Source organism: Drosophila miranda, chromosome 4 (genome assembly GCF_003369915.1).
Source record: "Drosophila miranda strain MSH22 chromosome 4, D.miranda_PacBio2.1, whole genome shotgun sequence".
NCBI lineage: Eukaryota > Metazoa > Arthropoda > Insecta > Diptera > Drosophilidae > Drosophila > Drosophila miranda.
The window spans coordinates 28057213-28077425 of NC_046677.1; the positions used below are offsets into that span (position 1 = coordinate 28057213).

The 20213-nt window shown below is 50.1% G+C and overlaps 3 protein-coding genes and 1 long non-coding RNA gene across 5 annotated transcripts in view; 1 reads left to right on the forward strand and 3 right to left on the reverse strand.

The window, feature by feature from the left end:
* The first annotated feature begins 664 nt into the window (after window positions 1-664).
* Window positions 665-5021, forward strand: LOC108161791. Of its 2 annotated transcripts, none has more exons than XM_017296140.2 (4): window positions 665-749; window positions 3165-3438; window positions 3514-3566; window positions 3639-5021. In XM_017296140.2, exons 2-4 carry the CDS (start codon window positions 3191-3193, stop codon window positions 4658-4660), a joined length of 1323 nt encoding a protein of 440 aa, XP_017151629.1. In that variant the 5' UTR covers window positions 665-749; window positions 3165-3190; the 3' UTR covers window positions 4661-5021. The 2 variants fall into 2 exon arrangements, with proteins under 2 accessions (XP_017151629.1, XP_017151630.1); XM_017296141.2 differs by having other exon boundaries at window positions 669-749; window positions 3170-3438.
* Window positions 5009-8256, reverse strand: LOC108161786 (trifunctional enzyme subunit alpha, mitochondrial). Its single transcript, XM_017296133.2, has 5 exons — window positions 7996-8256; window positions 6975-7714; window positions 6771-6911; window positions 5936-6705; window positions 5009-5885 (listed from the first exon to the last, which is right to left on the reverse strand). The coding sequence occupies exons 1-5, from the start codon at window positions 8069-8071 to the stop codon at window positions 5249-5251; spliced, it is 2364 nt and encodes a 787-aa protein (XP_017151622.1). The 5' UTR covers window positions 8072-8256; the 3' UTR covers window positions 5009-5248.
* A 4361-nt stretch (window positions 8257-12617) lies between these two features.
* On the reverse strand, window positions 12618-14851 carry LOC108161790 (transcription factor glial cells missing). Its single transcript, XM_017296139.2, has 2 exons — window positions 14250-14851; window positions 12618-14170 (listed from the first exon to the last, which is right to left on the reverse strand). Exons 1-2 carry the CDS (start codon window positions 14645-14647, stop codon window positions 13003-13005), a joined length of 1566 nt encoding a protein of 521 aa, XP_017151628.1. The 5' UTR covers window positions 14648-14851; the 3' UTR covers window positions 12618-13002.
* Window positions 14852-16659: 1808 nt separating this feature from the next.
* LOC117189074 overlaps window positions 16660-20213 on the reverse strand; it is a 60723-nt gene continuing 57169 nt past the window's right edge. The window contains exon 3 of the long non-coding RNA XR_004473144.1: window positions 16660-16781. This is a non-coding gene — a long non-coding RNA (uncharacterized LOC117189074). The remainder of the gene's footprint in view (window positions 16782-20213) is intronic.

The window sequence follows — 20213 nt, forward strand, 5'->3', positions numbered from 1 at the left end:
TTGTTAGTCTTTGCTGTTTTTCACCTCCTCTCCACCGCTCACCTTGTTGCTCTCCTGCAGCGCTGCCTTGCTGTCTCACTGTTTCTTTGCATTTTGTATCGCGCAGTTGCCGTTTCTCTGCCTTGGTCTGAGTGTGTGTGTGGGCCTCTCTCACTGTTTTTGTGTGCGTCTGTGTGCATTGTTTGTATTATTTGTTGTTCGTCAGCAACAAAAGCAACAATAAAAACAGTTGCCTGCTCCTCTGCGTGTGCAGTTGTGTTTGTGTATGTGTGTTGGTTCGTGTGGCAGTGTGTGTGCGACAGAGAGCAGGGTTTTTGTGCGTTGTTGTTCTCTGTTTGCTCGCCGCTCGTTGGACGTTGGTTTTGTTGTTGCCTCTGTGTGTTCTACGTTGCCGATAGATACTTTTCGCCCATGGCCCCGCCGCTCGCGTATCTGTGTGTTTTAGTCGCTTTTGGACGTGAAACATACGACATCGACACAACCGACTACTGCCACCGTTGCCGCCGTGGAGCAGCGCGCCCGAGCGCACAAATTTCAAACTCAACATTTTTGTACGTTACGTCAGTCGAATTGACTTGAATCCGTTCCCGTTCCCGTAGCTGTTGTTGCGGTCCGGTCGCATTCGCATTCGCGGGAGGAGCAACGAAATAGTTTTTGGCGCCGTTTTTTCTTGTGTCTGGCGCCATTCGAAAACAGATTTTGGAAAACGTTCTGCACATCAAGTCCCTGCAAAGAGACAACACCAAAAGGTATAACAAACGTTAGCAAAATCCAAGTGAAATCTCCTTCTTCTCCAAGAAACTGTTTCAATGAGCATCATTCCCCCGATAAGCCATATTGTTGCTGCTCCCTGTCTATATCTACGTGTGTGTGTGTGTGTGGCTTCGTATCTATGTGTCTCTTTTGTTGCTCCCTCTGCTAGTGCTGCTTCTGCTGCTCTTGTTGTTGCTGTTGTTCTATCTAACAAAAGTTATTGCTTGCTGTTGCTGTCACTGGGCCATGGAGCCAAGAAAGAGCGAGAGAGAGAGAGCGCGAGATGGAGAAGAGCTGTGAAGGGAACCGCCGGGGATTTCTGCAAGTTTTGTTAGCTTTAGAAATATGTATTTTGTGTGTGCGATATTATTCCGCTGTTGTTGTTTGGATTTCGATTTCTGTTTCGGTCTTCTTCTTGTTTTTTGTACGTTCTATAGCTGTAGCTGTACTTTTTCGAGGCACTGCCTGCGCTCTCCGCTTCCCGCTGCTTCTACTTTTGTTTTTGTTGTTAATATATAAACATTTCTCAGAGTTTACAAACACACACACACACACACACACACACAACTGCTCGTGCACATGTATGTTTATGTTAAATATACGTAATAGTACAATAAATATTGCTAAAGCAGTGTTAGTTTTCTGCTGTTTACGCTCTCCCCCCAATCCTCCAGCCATTCCCCACCCCCTCCGCCATTCTATCACCTCGCTGCTTAAACACATAACATTTCAAGCAACAACAAGAACAACAAGTAGAACCAAACACGCGCGCAACGTTCGCAATGATGATGATGATGTTCGTTGATAATAATTATGACGGCAAAACAACACAACAATACCCCACACCAATCGCACAGTGGAATGAAAGTGTTTCATTTGGCAACACTTACCTCTGTTTGCTTTTCACCCCACTGTACTGCTCTCATCACTTTCATTTTAATCTGCTCCATAGCCAAATCATCCCATTGTGCGCACGTTGTTTCTGGACTAAACTGGTGGTCGCGCTTAGGCGCCGCAAGGTGCTGAAAGTGGCGGGAAAACGGTTAGTCAATCACTCAGAGCGGGGGAGAGCGAGAATGAGAGACAGAGAGAGAGAGGCGCTTAAAACCTCAGCCGAATGAGCGGGCTTTGATTAGAATCGAAACAGGTAGTCGCTCTCTGCGAATCACTTTCTGAGTGCATTGCGAATAACGATACGGCCAAGCAAATGGGAATCGTATTCGCACACAGCTGGGTGCAGCATTTGCTTAACATGTTTTTTCTTTACGGCATTACAACAGAAAATGTGTATGCTGTTGTTGTTGTTTCTTCTTCTGCTGCTCCTGCTGCTGCTCTTATCAGTGAAACTGGCAAAGCTTTCAAGTCGACAGAGCTGGCAAAGCGGAAAGAACTTGGAGAAGCAATAACAACAAGAATAATAATTTTCATATGAAGAGTAAACAATGTTGCCAGCGCCGTCATCGTTGTTGTTCTCTCTTGCTGTTTTCCAGCTTGCAAAAACAAAACTGTACTGAAAATACTAGCAACTACTAAAACAACAACAACAAAAGCAACACCAACCATAATGTTTTATTAAGTTTCACAAAAAAATACTTACTCATACATACACTCCCCGACACTTGAATACGACGCACTAAAATGTACACTAAAATGATTTTTGAGAATTTATTCGATGTCCGGTCGCGATATCCAAAATAATAAATTTTTCAATGTGAATGTCGTATTCAAGTGTCGCATTTTTTGAGAACGGAAATTTGAGTTATGTATGTATGTCAATTAAATTTTTTTCCTCAATCTACTTTGATGAATATTGCTATTATTCTTAAGTTATGCTAAATTGAATCGAGATTTGAGGAAAATTCAAATTCACCGTTTTCTTTGGCTTTGCCGGAAATATTGGTGCCTAAAGTGTACATTTTAGTGTGTCTTTTTCAAGTGTCGGGGAGTGTATGTACGTGTAACAAGAAAGAAGGGCTAGCGTTGGTTGACGACGCATTTGATACCCTTCTCCGATTGTTCACATGAGTACAGTGTTAGACACGGAGAGACCTGCTCAGGGAAGTTTATGGCATATGGTACTGTAATGCTCTCTGAGAGTGTAGCAGCAGAAAGCTCTATCGCTTGAAAGCTGCTGGGACAGCAGCCACAGAGCAGATGAGGGGGAGGGAGAGGCAGTGCCCAGGAGAGACGAAAACAACACAAACATATGACACGAACAAAACGAATCGAAACGAATCGAAACGACACGAAACGGAACGAGGCAAAAAGACGAGAATTCTCTCTCTTTGTTTGCTTTCGGTTGTTTGTTTGCCATTGGCTTAACGTACATTCCGTCTGCGAATAAATATGTCTTATAGGATGTCTTCCCAGATGTCTAATATCTTTTCCCATTTTACATCTTTCCTGCACAGGATAGTATCCCACCAGAACATTGAATATGACAACCTCAACGCGCAGCAGCAGCAGCACCAACAATAACAATAACAGCAGCAACCACAACGACAGCGAGGAGAGGGCACAGGAAGGAGCCTCTGTCTACAGCAGTCACAACGGTAATAGTCCAGCGAACATTGGATCCACGAATCGCGTCATGCAGGCGGACGAGGACTTTAACATCAGGTTCGTCAATCTGGTGCGCACCCACAAGTGCCTCTACGACAAGAAGGTGCCCGAGTACCGCAACAGGTGAGTGAGAGGAGGAGGTGGAGATATCCCATATCCCACTGTGGAAAACACTGTAACGATCCTCTGATATTCTAGGGACAACCAGGAAAAGTCGTGGGTGCTGATCTCGAAGGAAACCCGTGAAAGTGGTGAGTGGCTAGCAAAAAAGCATCCAAGCTCTATGGAAACTAATTGGAAACACTCCCCTCTCCACCCGCCAGTCATTCACTGCAAGGAGCGGTGGCGCAACCTGCGCGCCTGCCTCTCGCGCTACATCAAACAGCAGAGCGGATCGGAGCCACAGCACAAGCCCTACTACCTTACAGAGCACATGGCCTTCCTGCTGCCCTTCCTCAAGTCTACGCGCAATTCGTTGGACGGCAACAGCAGCCTGGCCACGCTCTTCCATCTCTCCCAGCAGCATCAGCACCTGAACCAGCAACAGCCGCAGCGTCCCCAACATACGCTGCCCCTGACGCATCCGCACGAGGAGCACATGTACTGCTCCACCGCCAGCAACAATAACAACAACAACAGTGGAGAGGTCATGGAGCTGAAGCACTCGATGTCGGAGAACGACGATGAGGAGACCATCGACGCCTTCGACCCCGCCGTTGCCAGCACCCTTAACCTGCAGCGGGGTGCCCCAGCCACGCCCACGAGTCATCATCAACCGCGCGGAAGTTCGCCCGCCCGGAGCGATACGGCCAGTGCGGACAGCATGCAGAATTTCATTCCGGACGTGCAGCTGGCGGAGTCGGGCCCAAACTTGATTTACAACGATGGAGGTCGCGGCACGCCGCCACCGCTGCACTACCACCCGCACTCGCTGCCACATCCGATGGACGGCCACCACCACCACCACCACAGCCACCAGCACCAGTTCGAGCCGGGCAGCGCCAAGCGGATCAAGACGGAGTGCGAGGCCACCAGCACGATGGCGAACGGCGGGGCAAATTTCTATGGGGGACTGAGCGTCGCAGAGCTGGCGGACATGGAGTTCTTCCGCAGCGTTCTGCCGGACATTGCGGCACTGACGCCGCAGCAGCGTCGCAAGTTCAAGATCGGGATCCTGGAGCTCATCGACGATGTCGTGGCTCGCTATCCCGGACCGGAGCGCTACAACGGAGGAGGATGCGTGGTCAACGGCAGTGGCGGGAGCAGCACTAACGGCGGGGGATCCCTAAACAGCACGGCGGGCAGGCAGCAGCGCCGGAGCTCAGGGCGGGACTGGCGCAAGTAGAACGTCACTAGTCACTAACTAGATGTAGGCCAATTTGTTTAGTTAGTAGCTAATAACTGGATTGGAGTGGAGGAAGAGACGACCGCTCCAGTCCGCTCACTGTCCATGTGTTGTGTGCGCTCAATGAGTAAGGATTAGGATATAGGATATATGTAGTTCTAAGAAGGGGAAGCCGTGCCCCACCTGTATAGCCTCTGTATATAGGGTGTGTATATGCGGCAAGAACACGTCGTCGCATATTACAGCATATACATATATATAGAGTTCTAGCATCGATGTACAAAGTGTTCCGTGTTGAGTCAGAGATAAAGTAACCACTGCTGTGTCAAATAAATCGTCAAATGTGAGTATGAAAAAAGTACACGATATTAATCTTTAATTGAAACTTCAACAATGGCCATGCCCTTGGGGCGACTGGGACTGCGAGTCCACATGCTACTCGTACAAGAAGTTCCTTGCGTAGGGAAATGCAAAAGGAAGCCCTCCATCCTCCTTTTTGGTGACGGTGGCTCCCAATGTTAGCTAAAACCTAATCTAATTTTCGTTGGCCTTCGTGGGCCTGGGGCTGGGGGCTGGGTCGGGGATCGTTTACAACTTTGAGGAACCAGTCTTTGGGTAGAACTTCTTTGAAGTATCCTTGGCCATGTCGAGCAGGGTTTGGGCGGGCTTGAAGGGGGCTCCGTACAGGTCGGCGTACGACTGCATCTTGCCGACCAGCTTGCCGGCTCCGTACTGGTCCACCCAGCGGAAGGGACCGCCGGAGAATGGGGGGAAGCCCAGGCCAAAGACAGCGCCCACATCGCCCTCCAGCGGACTGTCAAGGATCTTCTCCTCCAGGCAGAGCACAGCCTCGTTAATGAAGCGCGAGACCATGCGCAGGGTCAGATCCTCGGGGGAGTTGGCGCCCTTTGAGACCAGCGTATACTTCTGCTTGATTATCTCCAGAGCATCGTTGTTCACTGGACGGCTGCCCTTACGCTGGTCACCGTACAGGAAGATGCCCTTGCCCGATTTGCGGCCCAGGAAGCCGGCCAGCACCAGGTCTGACATCACCTCCAGATTTCCGCCGGAAATGCGCTCGCCGAAGGCCTTGGCCAGATCCACGGCAATGTGGGAGCCCACATCGATACCGACCTCGTCGGCCAACGTGGCAGCGCCCACCGGGAATCCGAACTTCTTCGTGTACTGGTCCAGATCCTTGGGGTCCACGCCCTCCTGCAGCAGTCTGAAAACGGGACGTGAGAGTTGTCTCAAGGAATCACACGGCAGACTAACCTTATGGCCTCCGACAGCATGGTGGCGAGGATGCGGGTGGTGTAGAAGCCGGGACCGTCGCCCACGGTGATGACAACCTTGCCCTGCTTGAGGCCAACGGCCACGGCCTGGGCCACGGTGTCCTTGGAGGTGCCCGGGTGCGTGATGATCTCAAGCAGCTGCATCTTGTCCACGGGCGAGAAATAGTGCATGCCCACAACCTTCTCGGGCCTGGAGCTGCCGGCGGCAATCTTGGTGATGGGAATGGCGCTGGTGTTGGTCGCGATCACGCAGTGGGCGGGCACGACGGCCTCCAGCTCCTTGATCACACGGTGCTTGATGTTGATGTCCTCGAAGACGGCCTCGATCACGATGTCGGCGTTCCTAAAATCGTTGTAGTCGAGGGTGGGACGCAGATTGGCCAGCGTCTGGTCACGATCCAGGGCAGAGATGCGCTTGCGCTTCACGGCCGTCTCCAGGCCCTTTTGCACTTGGCCAATGCCGCGTGCCAGGCCTGCATCGGTGGCATCCTTCATCACCACCTGGTAGCCCTTGTCGACGGACACCTGCACAATGCCAGCGCCCATTAGTCCAGCTCCCAGCACGCCGACCGTCTTAGCCTGACGCTCTGGCTTGCCAAAGCGGTTCTTTTTGCACTCGGTCTGGCCGCGGAAGAGGGAGATGAGACCTTTGGACTCCGGTGTGGCCGAGAGTTCGCCGAAACCCTTGCGCTCCGCTTCGTAGCCTGCATCGGAACCCTTGTCCACGCCGGCACGTATCACATCGAGGATCTAATGAAGCGGATGAAGCAACAGTTAGCTATGCGAAATAGGAAGATTAGGAAGATGTGTTTCACCTTCAGGGGAGCGGGATAGAGACCGTTCGAGGCTCTCATCACCTGCTTCCGGGCAGTGTCGAAGATCTTGTTCTTCACAAACTCCGTATCCATGACCAGGGATTGCAGTTTGTTGACCAGACCAGTCTTCTCGCGATTCACCTACACGCGGATTCGGTTATACATATAATGAATTTCGACTGGATAAGGCCGGGCATATCTTACGCGAAGTTTACCGCTGGCCAAATCCTTGGCCACCTCCACAGCAGTCTTCTCCAGGTATTCCATGGTGTTCTGTTCGGCGGGCTGCAGGCCAGGACCGAGGGGATCCACCAGCAAATCGACGATGCCCAGGCGCTTGGCCCGGTCGGCGCGCACCTGCTTGCCCGTCAGCTCCATGTCCAGGGCAGTGGGCACCGACGTGAGCTTGGGCAGACGCACAGTGCCGCCGCCGCCGGGTAGGAGACCCAGCATCACCTCGGGCAGTCCCAGCTTGGTCTTGCTGTCCTTGGTGGCGATGCGGTAGTGGCAGGCGAGGGCCAGCTCCAGACCTCCGCCCAGGCACACACCGTTGATGGCGGCCACGATTGGCTTGCGGCTGCGTTCCATGCGGTCGAACATCAGCTGGGCGCCGTGTGAGATGAGTGTCGCCTCCTCCGCCGTCTGGCAGGCTTCAAGCATCCCAATGTCAGCGCCAGCTACAAAGCATCCCGGTTTGCCGGAGATGAGGACGGCAGAGTTGACAGCAGGATTCGTCTCGAGGTCCTTGATCACACGCTCGAATTCGTCGCTTACTTCGCTGCCCAGGGAGTTGACCTTCACGTTGGGGGAGTCGAACCTGATGACCAGCACTCCATTGACCACCTTCGTGTGCAGATGCTTGTTGGCCCCCGCCTTGGCTACAGCCGGAGCGGGATTTGTGGACATTAGACGGAGGCGCTGGAGTAGGGATGCGGCGGGGAGGGCTGCAAAGGGGTGAACAGGGCAGAGAATCAAATCGCTGCTGGCAGATTATCGTCACACAGCTCTCATAAGAGGCCCCCGCAACAAGCAGACAGACACACACACACGCAAAATCAGCTACGTCAAGGGAGACCGAGTACAAAGTTCAAAGTCCAGTTGTGCGGCTCATCGGCGGGGCAGCAGCTCTCTCCTCTCCCCTCCGGGTGGGTGCGTTTCTCTACCATTGGGGCTCCACTTCTTACATTATTACACATTCATTCGATCTGGAAACGGTATTGCCTACCTCTGCTGCATCTATTCTGCAACAATTGCTGCCTCGAAATTTGGCCAACGGCACTCAGGATTCTCGTTGCCGACATTGCACACTCTTTTCTCGTATAGTACTCGGATCGTGTTTCTCACGATTGCTTCACTTTATGCTTAATTATCTCGAGGTGGCACTGCACTTTACACTTGCCCCGTTATTTAGAAAACTTATTTAACAAACTTGTTGCATATAGTCGAAAAGGCGCCACTATCGGTGGTTTGACAGCTGTGACCGCGGCTATCGCGGATTATCGTTGAAATATACCGTCCGACAGTCACAAACATACCAAAATATATCGTCTAATTGGAAAAATATACCGTAAATATACTGACAAATTCACGTTCTATTTTACATACATATTCCTCGTTTTTGATATTCCGTGCAATATTACCATCTATATAGAACATTTAGCCATGCCATCATAATTTTATACGATTGATGAATCAATTTTCTATTTAACTGGTGTATGCTTAATACTTGCTTTTATTGCATTTTGCGTAAAAAGAGGTTTTAGCGAAATAAGTCAAACAAAAAACAAGTAGCGAAATAGGTCAATCAAAACAAACGAAAAAGGAAATTGCTCAATTTTGATATTCCATTGAATAATGCTGACTATTGCGTGTAAGCCGTAGTATAGTCCTTTGTATACCCTATTTTGTTAATTTTATATTAAAGTATAAATATTGATATGAAGATAAAACGTAACTAATAAAGACCTTTTCTCAAATTGACATTTTTTAGACATATTCATGTATACCTACCACGAAAGGACTGTAGATTGCTAGTGGGAATACTTACAGGTCACTGTCTGGCTGCTGCACATGCAGCAAAGCTAGGCATCACCAACAGAGACAGTTGTAGGAAATGTGATGAACATGGGGCTCTCGAAACCCTGGAACATCTCATCTGCTACTGTCCGGCTCTGTCAAGGGCAAGGAGGAGATACCTGGGCGCCCCAGTGCTGGCATCACTGGAAGATGCCTCCAAAAGGACGCCACAGGAACTGCTGGCCTATGCTAAAACCACCTCGATTCTCGGGGACTTTAAAACCACATAAACACTCCCGCGACGGTTCATACACCCCCCTATCCGGATAACTAAGGGCCAGATTGGCCTATGCGTGGCCCCGCTGAGGGCCGTCCGGGTTAACCTAACCTAACTTAACCATGTATATTATGAGTGTTTTGTATATATATCTCGATCGATTTTCTACAAGATTAGCTGTGTTTAAGTACTCCTTTTTTTATATTGTGTCTAAAACATGCTTTAAGCCAAAATGGTCAAGAAAAAACAGTGGTAACGTAAGTGAGTATGAAATGGCTTGAAGGCCGAACTGGCGCTAAGTTTGAAAACTATCGAAGGACACTCTGACAAAAGATCGTCGCCATGTAACATATAAATTTGTCATTGAACAAAAGCTGAAATGTATGTAGTTTGTAAACGACACCTATGACGACAGGTGGCTGCTATGGCTATATCAAAGCTGTCTTGTATGACACTTATTTGTTTAATAATTATTTATTATTAGTTTTCACAGCATTAAGCTTATGGTTATGGAGAGCAATAGAATGCGATCCCTCCTCGCATGGTCTCCACTTATCTACGAAGATCCTTCTTGAATGCTTTCAATTGATATCCTTGCTGCTGCTGCTGCTCTCATTGTTTGCAGGGACATTTTTCACGGTGACCCACCCCAACGACGATTACACCGAAAGTGCAATAAACAGACAGACAGATCAGACCGACCGACCGCACAATTTGCTGTGTTTGCGGGACACGCATGTCGCTCGCATTTTTCAGGTCGTTTACTCGGAGGCGAGGGCCAGGCCAGGCCAAGGAGTCATTGAAGCCGCATTAAACGCGCCTCATTTGTTGCGATGAGAGGCGTTGGGTGAGCGCTCGCTCCCTTTGTGTAACGTGTCCTTTGAAGTGGACACTCCTAAATAGGTTCGGATGAGATTTTGCCACATTGTCGGGTACGCTTTATTGTGGCAACACTCGGGGCAAGGCCTTTGACGTTGACGTTTTATGTGGCACATATTGCTCGTATAAAATAAATAGTTAATCGTTTTTCCCCACAACTGCAGCTGCGGCTCCTGCAGATCCTCTGATCTAATCTACCGATGAAGTGTGAAGAGTCACCCGAAAAGTCACACTCTTGAAGATCAACTGTCATTCGATTTCACTTTCAATTTCAATGCTGGTAGCGAAGCGATTGACTGACTGAAGGACCTCCGAAGACCTCTGACTATCAATCAGCGGGAGAGAGCCAATGCCAGGGGATAAAGAACGTTCATTGAACCAATATACTACAAATTCTGCCTACTCTTGCCTCCCCTTCAATCACAGAGGTTAAAACATTCGAATAAAATTATGTATATTTAAAATTGAATTTCCAATTTCCCGATTTGGCATTTTCCACCAGCAATCAAGGGTCACGGGTCGCGACTCGCGACAAAAGGCTGAGCTCCTGTCAAGCGCCACTCCATTATTTAGATTTCTATTCTATGATTTTGTTTCTTTTTTTTTAAACCGATTATAAATAATTAAAATTATAAAAAAAGGTCGATTGCCAGGCGATTGAAGAGGGTAGGGGAAGGGGTTGTGCTCTCGAGAGCTCAACCCTAATGGGGGTTTGAGAGCGACCATAAACAAAACGCCCATTACTCGTGGTTGTCATGTTTGGGAAAAAGCGTGTGCCACAGCTACTGTGCTGCTGCCACTGGCAGGCGGACGCGTGCGACCTTCAAGGATATTCGCACACTCGCACTCGCGCTCACAGATACCGAGCAGCATTGAGTGGAATGACTTTGTTTCAAATTGTATTTGCATATAAAGCGTATGGATAGCGTAATGAACCCCCCGACGAGGCCCTTCGCCAAATGAAAACATTTAAAATGTTTTGATTTCATTTATGGTAATTTCCAGCCATAAATCAGGAGAGACACAGAGAGCGTGTGCTTCCTGTCGAGGCAGCCTCCGTGCGCTCTCCTTTCTCCGCCTCATCCTCCTCCTCCTCCTCCGTGGAGTGTTTGATTAGCCCTGAATGCTAATGAAGTCGGGGAGTCGTCGTCGTCGTCGTCGCTGACTCTGACTCTGCCGTTGCACATTTCGTGTTATCCTGCAGAGGAGGGACTGGGTGCAGGGGAAGGGCGCAAAGGTACGAGCGATGAGTATTATGCAAATTTATTGACGCTGATCCCATTGTCCGTCGGGTGTAATTCAATATGCGCGTGAATGAAGGAATGACTGACTGAATGAACCCATTGCCAAATTCCGACTTTTGCCAGGGTTGAGGTTTCACTCGCCAAAGGATTCGCAAACTCATTTCGAATGCAGGATTCGAGGATACGAGGATACGGATACGGTGCCAATTTGTTAATGCTGATTGTTGTTTTTGCACACTAATGGAGATCTCTCCTCTCTCTTCAGTTTGGGATTAGATGCGATTACATGCAAATATTAGCACTCTTCAGATGCAAAGGAAGCGGCAGAGGGGGATCCCAAACAAAGAGTTATCTGTCGATATATCTGCCTCTTTTTCTCCACAACATTCTGCTCTACGAGTTTCGATCATTTTCAAAGAGTTTTTACCCCAGAAAGTAAGCCTTGGAATCCATCGTCTGTCTTCCTTACATTCGGAGAACATCATTCTATTACAAAACTATAGTTTGCACAAAAAACATCAAATGCATTAACGAACATTACAGAACTATGCACCGGAACGTGGTCGTGGCCGTGCAACACGGCACAGACAAGGTCTTCTCGAGGACTCCGCCATGTCGTTGGATTCCGATGATTTCCGACGACCACAAAGTTCAGTCATTTGGCTACAGGAGCAGGCACGAATCCAGCGCGAAGCTTCGACTTTTAAGGCGGCCCGCGAAAGGGAAGGCCGCAAGAGGGCACACCTCAAGAGGTTCGTCCACGATGTCTGCCGCGCGGCCAGAGACAGCCACAGGACAATGCAGGCCGTTCTCCGCGAGATCCTGCAAGATCTGCGGGACGTCATCAGCTACGTGATTGAGGAGTTGCGCAGAGCTCCTCGAGGTCTCCCGATGGAGGAGTTTGCGTCGAGGCTTCCACTGTTCCCCTTTCGAAATCCTCTGACATACCAAAGTCTGCTGGGATTCCTCCTGTCCTCGGTCTCTGAAGCCATGAGGCAGAGGCCAATAGACATTGGGTCCGCTGGCGACGGAGAGCGCTTGGTCGTCAGCGTTGATCTTGTCGATGTGGATGTTCCGCCAGAGGCGTTGGAGCCCGACGAAGCAGCTGGAATTCCGCAAGATGAATACAGGCGGATCAGATTTGTCTCTTTCGTGACACTGAGTCTGCGTGCTACCGTCCGCTTCAACCAGTCGATAGAGCGCGTATTCCGCAACCAATATACATATTACAGCTTCCTCTTTGCGAACATCCACAGGTTCGCGGAGGTGCCGCCGCTGACACCAATAGCAGGGCCAGCCGAACCGACACAGAATGATGTTCTAGAATAGTACGGATAATCGCAAAATACCAATAAATTCTCCGTTTAACTTTTCTTCAACCCAGCCTATTTGTGTCATCAATTTTGCAATCAATCAATCAGTCAGTCGATCGATGGGGTTTCCTCAAAAATTGTTTTATTACTACGCAAAGGCTCATACGAGAGTACAAATACAATAAATAGGTGGGCGATGTCGCTTGATAATCCTTAATGTGCTACGATAATATTTACGGGTATATCTACGAGATACTTATGCACGGAATGCAGATACTTAGAGATGCAGATACTTAGGCCTAAACTTTGGAGTAGCTCTGGGGGGAGGGGAGGAAACAAGTGACTAAGTGACTAAGAAAACATTCAATCTTCATAGAATAATAATAATAGAACCAACAAACAGAACCGAATGGTGGATAGAAATCAATTACAGACTAGAACAAGGACAACACTTGAGTTGGTGGGGGGTGGGTGATCCAGTGGGAGATGGATCCATGGATCCCCTAGCAATAGATGGGATCCGTTGGCGCTGCTCCCGCTCCTGCTGTGCTCGGATGGTACGCACTCGCGGCGTCCATCTGTATGTTCCACACGTTGTCCACTCCCGTGTTGCTGTAGTAGTAGTCCGCTGCTGCGTCCTGCTGCTGGTGCTGCTGCTGTTGCTGCTGCTGGTGGTAGCTCGTCTGCTGGTAGGCGGCTGCCTCGTCGTAGAACACCCCCGCATCGTTCAGCGTGGACTCGAAGACACTGAAGATCTCGGAGCTGGTCGTATAGAAGCTATCCTGGGCGGAGGGATTGTGGCCGCTGACTGCTCCTCCGCTGACATCCAGGGATCCAGATCCCAGTCCCGATCCCGATCCAGGCAGATGATACCCATTCAAGTAGCTGTAGTCCTCGGAGCTGTAGCCGCTGCTGCTTGTGAGACTGGAGGTGTCGTCGCAGCTCTCGTACAGGGGCATGCCACACGGATAGCTGGCGGGCATCGCGGGCTCGTAGTTGACATTCATCGTCTCCTGGACGGAGGGAAGCTGCAACTGCACTTGATGCTGTTGCTGCTGCTGGTGCTGGTGCTGCTGGAGGTTCTCCTGGTAGTAGCTGCCGGTGGAGCTGTGGGAGGAGAGCGGGGAGTGCAACATGCTGTAGCCGTTGTACATCCCATTGTCGTAGGCGCCTGCTCCGGCCTCCTGCTTTCCTGCGTAGGTGGTGCACAGATCCCCTCCACACCACTGGCTGCCATTGCCCGCCGGATAGCCGCTCTGCTGGTCGAACTTCAAGCTGGGAATGGGAGTGCATGTGGACAGATAGGCGGCGGTGGTGGCTGTGGCTCCCTGGAGCTCCTGACTGGGCGCCTGCGGCACCTCCATCCTCTTCCGCTTGCTGCCCGTCTCCTGGAGGAGCTGTGTCTTGGCCTGTCGCTTGCTGGGCCGCAGGCTGCAGAGCTTATCGCTGAGGGCCGCATCCCGTGCCAGCATCACGGCCAGGCTGCGGACGCGTCTGCCGCCGGCGAGCAGGCGACGCGCCTCCGTGGAGCCCTTGGCCTCGGGCCGCGGATGGTCGTGGGTGCCCTTCGCCTGGAAGTATATGCCGTTGCCGTCCCGCCGCCAGAAGTGCGTGACGGGGTAGCCGCAGTGGCCGCGGCAGGCCTGGATCTCCAGCCGTCCGTTGCAGTTTCTGCACATCCACAACAAAAAGACGAAGCAGTTAGCGACTGGGATTGAGGGGGCGTTGGATTCTCCGATCCCCGACTTACCTATTGGGGCACTGTTTGCCCTGCTGCTTGCGTCGCGCCTTGTCGCAGATGGCGGGCCGCAGGTGGACGCTGGCTCCGTTGGGGAGCTTGCACTTGGCGCTGCAGAGGAGCACCCCGAGGCAGCTCTTCTTCAGGATGTTCACGTTGTGGTTGTTGGTGTTGCGCATGGCCCAGCCGCTGGCGTGCTTCCGGGCCTCGTCGCTCTGGTGGCCGTAGATGAGGCGACAGTGGCCATTCGCCCAGTCGTTGAACTCGTCAAACTCCGCTACCGTCGGCATCTTTGAGTCATTGATGTCCCAGTCGATCTGGACACGGGATTTGGTGGCCGGAGGACTGGGCACTGGCACGGGCACGGGCACGGGCATGGGCATAGGAATGGTCATTCCGTTCAACACCATTTTGCTGTGTTTTCTAGTTCGTTATTTTTTTTCACTTTTTCGATTTATTCTTCACTTTTATTCTCGTCTCAGCGATCACGAATCGAATCGAATCGAATCTCTCCTTCTCTTCACTTCTCTGCGGTTCTCTTTTCTGTAGAGCGGCGCGTCGTGGACGTCCGTTCGCAACGACTGCGCAAGATTGACTGCTGGAACCTGGTCCGCGCACTGGAGTTAAGTTCCCTTTGGCCGAAGCAGCGAGGGCTCGGGTTGCATGCAGCAGGCAGCAGCACGCGGCATGTAGCAGGCAGCAGGCAGCAGGGTGGTTTCTTGTTTTGGCTTCTCTTCTGTGCAGCTCGTGTGCTGCCATTGGCTGCCCCTTCCAGTCGGCGGTCGTCAGTCGTTTATCCATTTCTATCCGCAATTATCCGACACACACACACACACACGGGGACACATGGATACACACACTCGCGGAAAACTGGAATGATTATGTGGGTACTCGGAGTGCCTTTGATTGGGCGACGGTAGCCGGCAAGCAGCTGGCGATGGAGAATGGAGCTGAGGCTGTAGCTGGAGCAGGGGAGCAGGAGGAGAGTAACGAGTGGTTGGTTCTGGCCTGCTCTCGCACCTGCGGTGTGGTGGAGTGGAGTGGTGCGGAGTGCAGCAGCACGCGCTCGTTCCCTGGAAGCGTGCGCTCCACTGGATAATTTCACGATACCGAGTCCCCACTGCCCCCCACTGCTACCCATTCTCCAGGCCGAAGCCAAAGCCAGAGTCAAAGCTAATTAAGTTTCAGTTCAACAAAAACAAAAACACACAAAAATAAAAAGAGTTCAACAATGACTGGCGGGGTGTAGAGGGGGGAGGGCAGCTGTTTGTATTGTTGGATTGGGCGGGGAGGGGAGGGGGTAGGGGTAGGGGGCCGTACACCTGGCTACACAATGGATGGCAGGATGGCAGGATGACAGATGCCACAGCCAGAGGTTTGGGGCAAGAGAGAGAGAGAGATAGAAATGAGAGTTGGAGAATTGGAGGCACAACAAAATGGAGTTCTGGAGTCCTCGGTATTCGCGGCCCTGTAGCTACGACTAACGGCACTACTTCTCACGATCTCCAACCAACGATAACGGTACAAAATTAAACGCTTGCAAAATACAAGCATAAAAAACGCACACAAAAAAAGAAAAGGAAAAACCGAAACAGAAACAGCAATCACCGTATGGGGACGCTATCTCCAAGAGGAGATCGGTGGAAGATCGTAAAACACACAATTTAGCACGCAAAAAACCGAAAGGACTCGACAAGCCACCCCTAGGACTAGGAGTCCTGGCATACGAGTGTGAATGAAGCCTTAAAGGAAGCAAGGAAGGAGTTGGCTGGCAACGCACAAATTCCTTCAGCTACGATCTCGAGTCAAAGATAAAGCAAACAAACACAATCATTAAGCGACTGTCGACTGGAAGGGTAACTCTGTCACTAAGGAAACTCCGTAATTTTCACACTTCCGACAGCCATGCAATTATGACACGAACGAGAACGAGAGAAGAATGAGCAGCCATCCCGCAGTGCGATGCGGCGCTCTTTCTTGCAAGATCTCCGAGGAGATCGGACGCCTCGTAGCACGCGATAGCAGCAGCAGCACCGAAAAGGATTACATCCTTGCCGATACGATGCCGAAAGGGTGCGCCCGAGGGGCGTTGACACGGAAGAAAGTCATGACGTTGCATAAATACTCGTATGCGATCTGAGAGCGAGCGGGAGAGGGAGCGGGTGCTCTACCTGGCAACAGGGACCAGGGACCATGCCAGGGCCTTGGCCTATGCGGTGGGTGTGGCCCCTTAATGATGCCCGAAAATTAACTGTTCTTCAGTTTCAATTACGAGATCACTTTCCAATCAAATTTATTTGACACGCTCCCCGCGGGGGCCACATCCACATTCCGCAGAGAGAACTCTTTTCCCCATTTCACTTTCACGCGCGATTGCTGTGGCCATAAAATCTAACCAAAATTTACGCATAAATGTCATCGTAAATTCAATGATTACTTACCCCATCATTCTGCAGCAGAGTATCTGCCGCGTCTGCGGTTTCGTGGGAAGGTTACGCCCATAGAAGCAGGCTCTGGAACTGGAACTGGTCTCTGTCTCTGGATCTAAAGGGATTTCGAAAACGGATTAGAGAGAGTGTCAGAGTGATGGGCATATGTTATTGAAGGGTCACAACATGTGAGAGAATACTCTGGAAGACTTGTACTGCCGCTAAGAGATCTTTCGACACTAGTACCTCCATTGGAAACTGTCCTTCTGTGGCTTTCGTAATGAAAGATACCCATTTCACAATTCCTTAATAAGTGAATCGTTCTTACAGTTCATTGCATTATTAAGTGCCTTCCACCTCTCCCTCTCCATATATTATTACAATAGAAAGTTGCATGCTTTCACCAGCTTCCTCCCCGGAGAGGAAGCTTATCGGGTATTGCACATCTCGGACAACAATTCGCAGCTAATTAACTGGAACTTCCTGCATGTAATCGCTACAAGTCAGTTCTCTGTTGGCCGCAATTACAACCGCATATATGGAATCATTCGAAGGACTAACGAGGAGCGGACTGGCAGAGGCACAGGGAAATCCTTCATCCCAAAGCCATGGAGATCCCTACATTCCGATAAGGCCAATGAGCAGCGCAGGATCGGATCATAGCAGGATGGTAGGACCAACCCGATGGATGGTAAATGATTTAAAGCAAGAGCCTCATAATTTCTCATTGTTCATCGGTCGATCGTTGGATATTTCCACAAACTGATAAATGAAACAGAAAACAACATAAACGACAAGAGAGAGAGAGAGACCCAAAGAGAGATCGAGTCAAAGCGATAATACGATTCACACTCCGCATGGGTCCCGTCCGCCGTCCGACGACGTCCGAGGAGCGCTGCGAGTGGAGTGTCCTGCGGCGAGGGAGATCGTGGGCCCGCGATAGTGTAGTGGACCCGGAAAATGGGAAAATTGAAATGTTGCCAGCAGAAGGGCGGGGGGAATAACTCTGAACTCACTCGGACATTTGGGAACTCAATTCCATGGACTGATCCCCGCACAGACAAGTGATCGTTTGACCGCTTGTCCGATCGCTAAGTAGCTCTGTGTCCCTCTCTCTCTCTCTCTAATCTGTCCAAACAAACGGAGGTCGGGGGTCAGGTCTAGTCGCAGGTCAGGTGTGGGCTCTTCTTTTCGGACTCTCTTGTCTCCTGTCTCTTGTTAACGTTAATGTTCATGTTAATGGGCTTACATCAACAAAATATTTATCTTCACACTGAATTGTCCATTGTCTAGGGTCCTTTCCATCCTTTGTGCAGTCGCCTGCCTACGAGAGAGAAGGATTACAAGCCACCAAAAAATATTTTCATATTTTTCCCACGTTTCCATCATTTTTTCGGCATTATATTTGCATTTGCTTTGTGTTTGTGGAAATTTGTGGAAATTATGGCATTGGCATTGGATTACATGAGATATTTAGAGAGGAATCTCCTCGCTCCTCCCACACTCCAGCGATAGATCCGTGAGATACCCGCATCGCATCGCATTCCATGCCACAGCAGCAGCAGCAGCAGATTGTTCCACAGCGCGTGGCATTTCGTGTGGCATTCTGGAACACAATTCGGGAGTAATATTCCTCTTCCGAGAATCCTGACCCAAATAGATCTTTGGTGTTCCTCCAATCAAGGCTCTGGAAATGGAAAATGGATCGATCGATCGCTGGACACATTTTTCACACCGTAAAAAAGCGCAGATTATTCACACTTGCCACACGGATCCCGACAAAGCGATTCGTGCCACGCAATAAAATGTAATTAGTCGACTCTCGAGGAAACCAGGAATAAAAAAAAACCCAAACTCAGGTACTTTGCAGCTTAAAAATACAAAAAAGAGAAAAAACACACGACAATCCGACAATCCGACACGGCGACGACACTTTAGACCAAACAAAGACGCCCCTTGACAAAGGACACACGACGCACACCCCTCTTTGGTGCAACGAAAAGCATTCCACCCGATGCAGGGTCCCAGGGTCCCAGCGCGGTCCCGGTGTCCATCCACTGGAGAACGATCCTCGAAGATCTAATGCTGTTTATTCAAGCGCAAGGGCGCGAGACTTCGCTGAACAATTGAGAAGTTGAAAATTTTGCAATTTTAAAAAATCAAATGGCAACAAAAAGCGGCAAGAGCTGGTTCCTGTTCCCTGTTCCTGGTCGTGCGCCGCGTGTCGAATGCTGTCAATATTTCCGGTGTGTCTAATGACAAACGCATGTTTACACGAGTGCGAACACATCCGGAGGATTGCCTCTGATTGCGGAGGCTGGGGCTAGGAGAGCATTTCACGGCCATCAAAGGATTCACAGCCATCGCACCCGTCCACCGCCCATCGAAGCGGCAATTAAATGGATTTGCTCAAGCGTTTGCCTTTATTTGATACGGCAATTTATAAATGATGGGCACGGCACGGCACTGCACTGCACCCTTGCTTGGATTGGGACGGGATGGGGTTGCCAGATGATGAACGATCCTTTAAAATCCTTCATTGAATGTACAGAAGAGCCACTGAATGTTTAATCGGCAGTTTAGAGTCCCAATAACATATCTCTCGGTCTAGTCATTCCATTGCTTCGCTTCTCTTCTCTTCTCGGAGTGTAGTGGAGTGGAGTGTCTGCCCCTCAAAAAGTTTATTCAACTGCATTTGAATGTCAATTAGCTTAAATTGTCTAGTTTTGACTTTTACCAGAGCACGAGCGAGAGAGAGAACTATTAACACGAACACCACACACAAAGTGCACCATAAACACCATTCCATTACCAATTAGAGGGGCAGCCAGGAGATGGAAATGGAAACGGAGATCCATAACATTAGAAGCAGCAGCAGCGGTGGCAGTGGCAGTGGCAGAGTGCATTCACCTCGTGTGGCATGCTGGCTTGCATTTGATTTGCATGGCCATGCAGCCAACACTCACTCGCACTGGCAGTCGATGTATCTATAAGATACGCCGCACTCTGGGACTGCTGAATGCCCGGCTTCCGGCTAGCATTGGGTTTTGGGATTGGGACTGGGCCTTCGATTGAAGCGACACAGAAACTCCGTCGCACTCAATTTAATTTAATAAAATTTCCTCTCTGCCTCAGGCTTTGGGTTCTACAACTATTTTCGGGGTGCCTCCTCCGACTCTTGTGTAATTATTAATAATACAATATTTCCCTGCCACGACGATTGTTGTTGCTGTTTTGTGTGCACATAAAACGCAGTCATAAACAAAATGGCTGCAAACTTGTGTTTGTTCAGATACGAGGAGGCAGTGGCAGTGGCAGGCGGCACATAACTTCAATTAATCTCAATTAAGTGGCAAATACGAGTAGTATTCATCGGGAGACCAGTCCACGTCTAAGCTGATGGAAACTTACATTTCATTCCGTTTCAGGGGTTCCCTTAGCCCTTTTTTTCGGGTCTGAGCTTCTTGTTTATTGAAATTTTTGGGGTAGACCTACCGCCAATTGAGGGAGGGTTCGCCCTGGGCCTTGGGCACATCAATTCTTATTG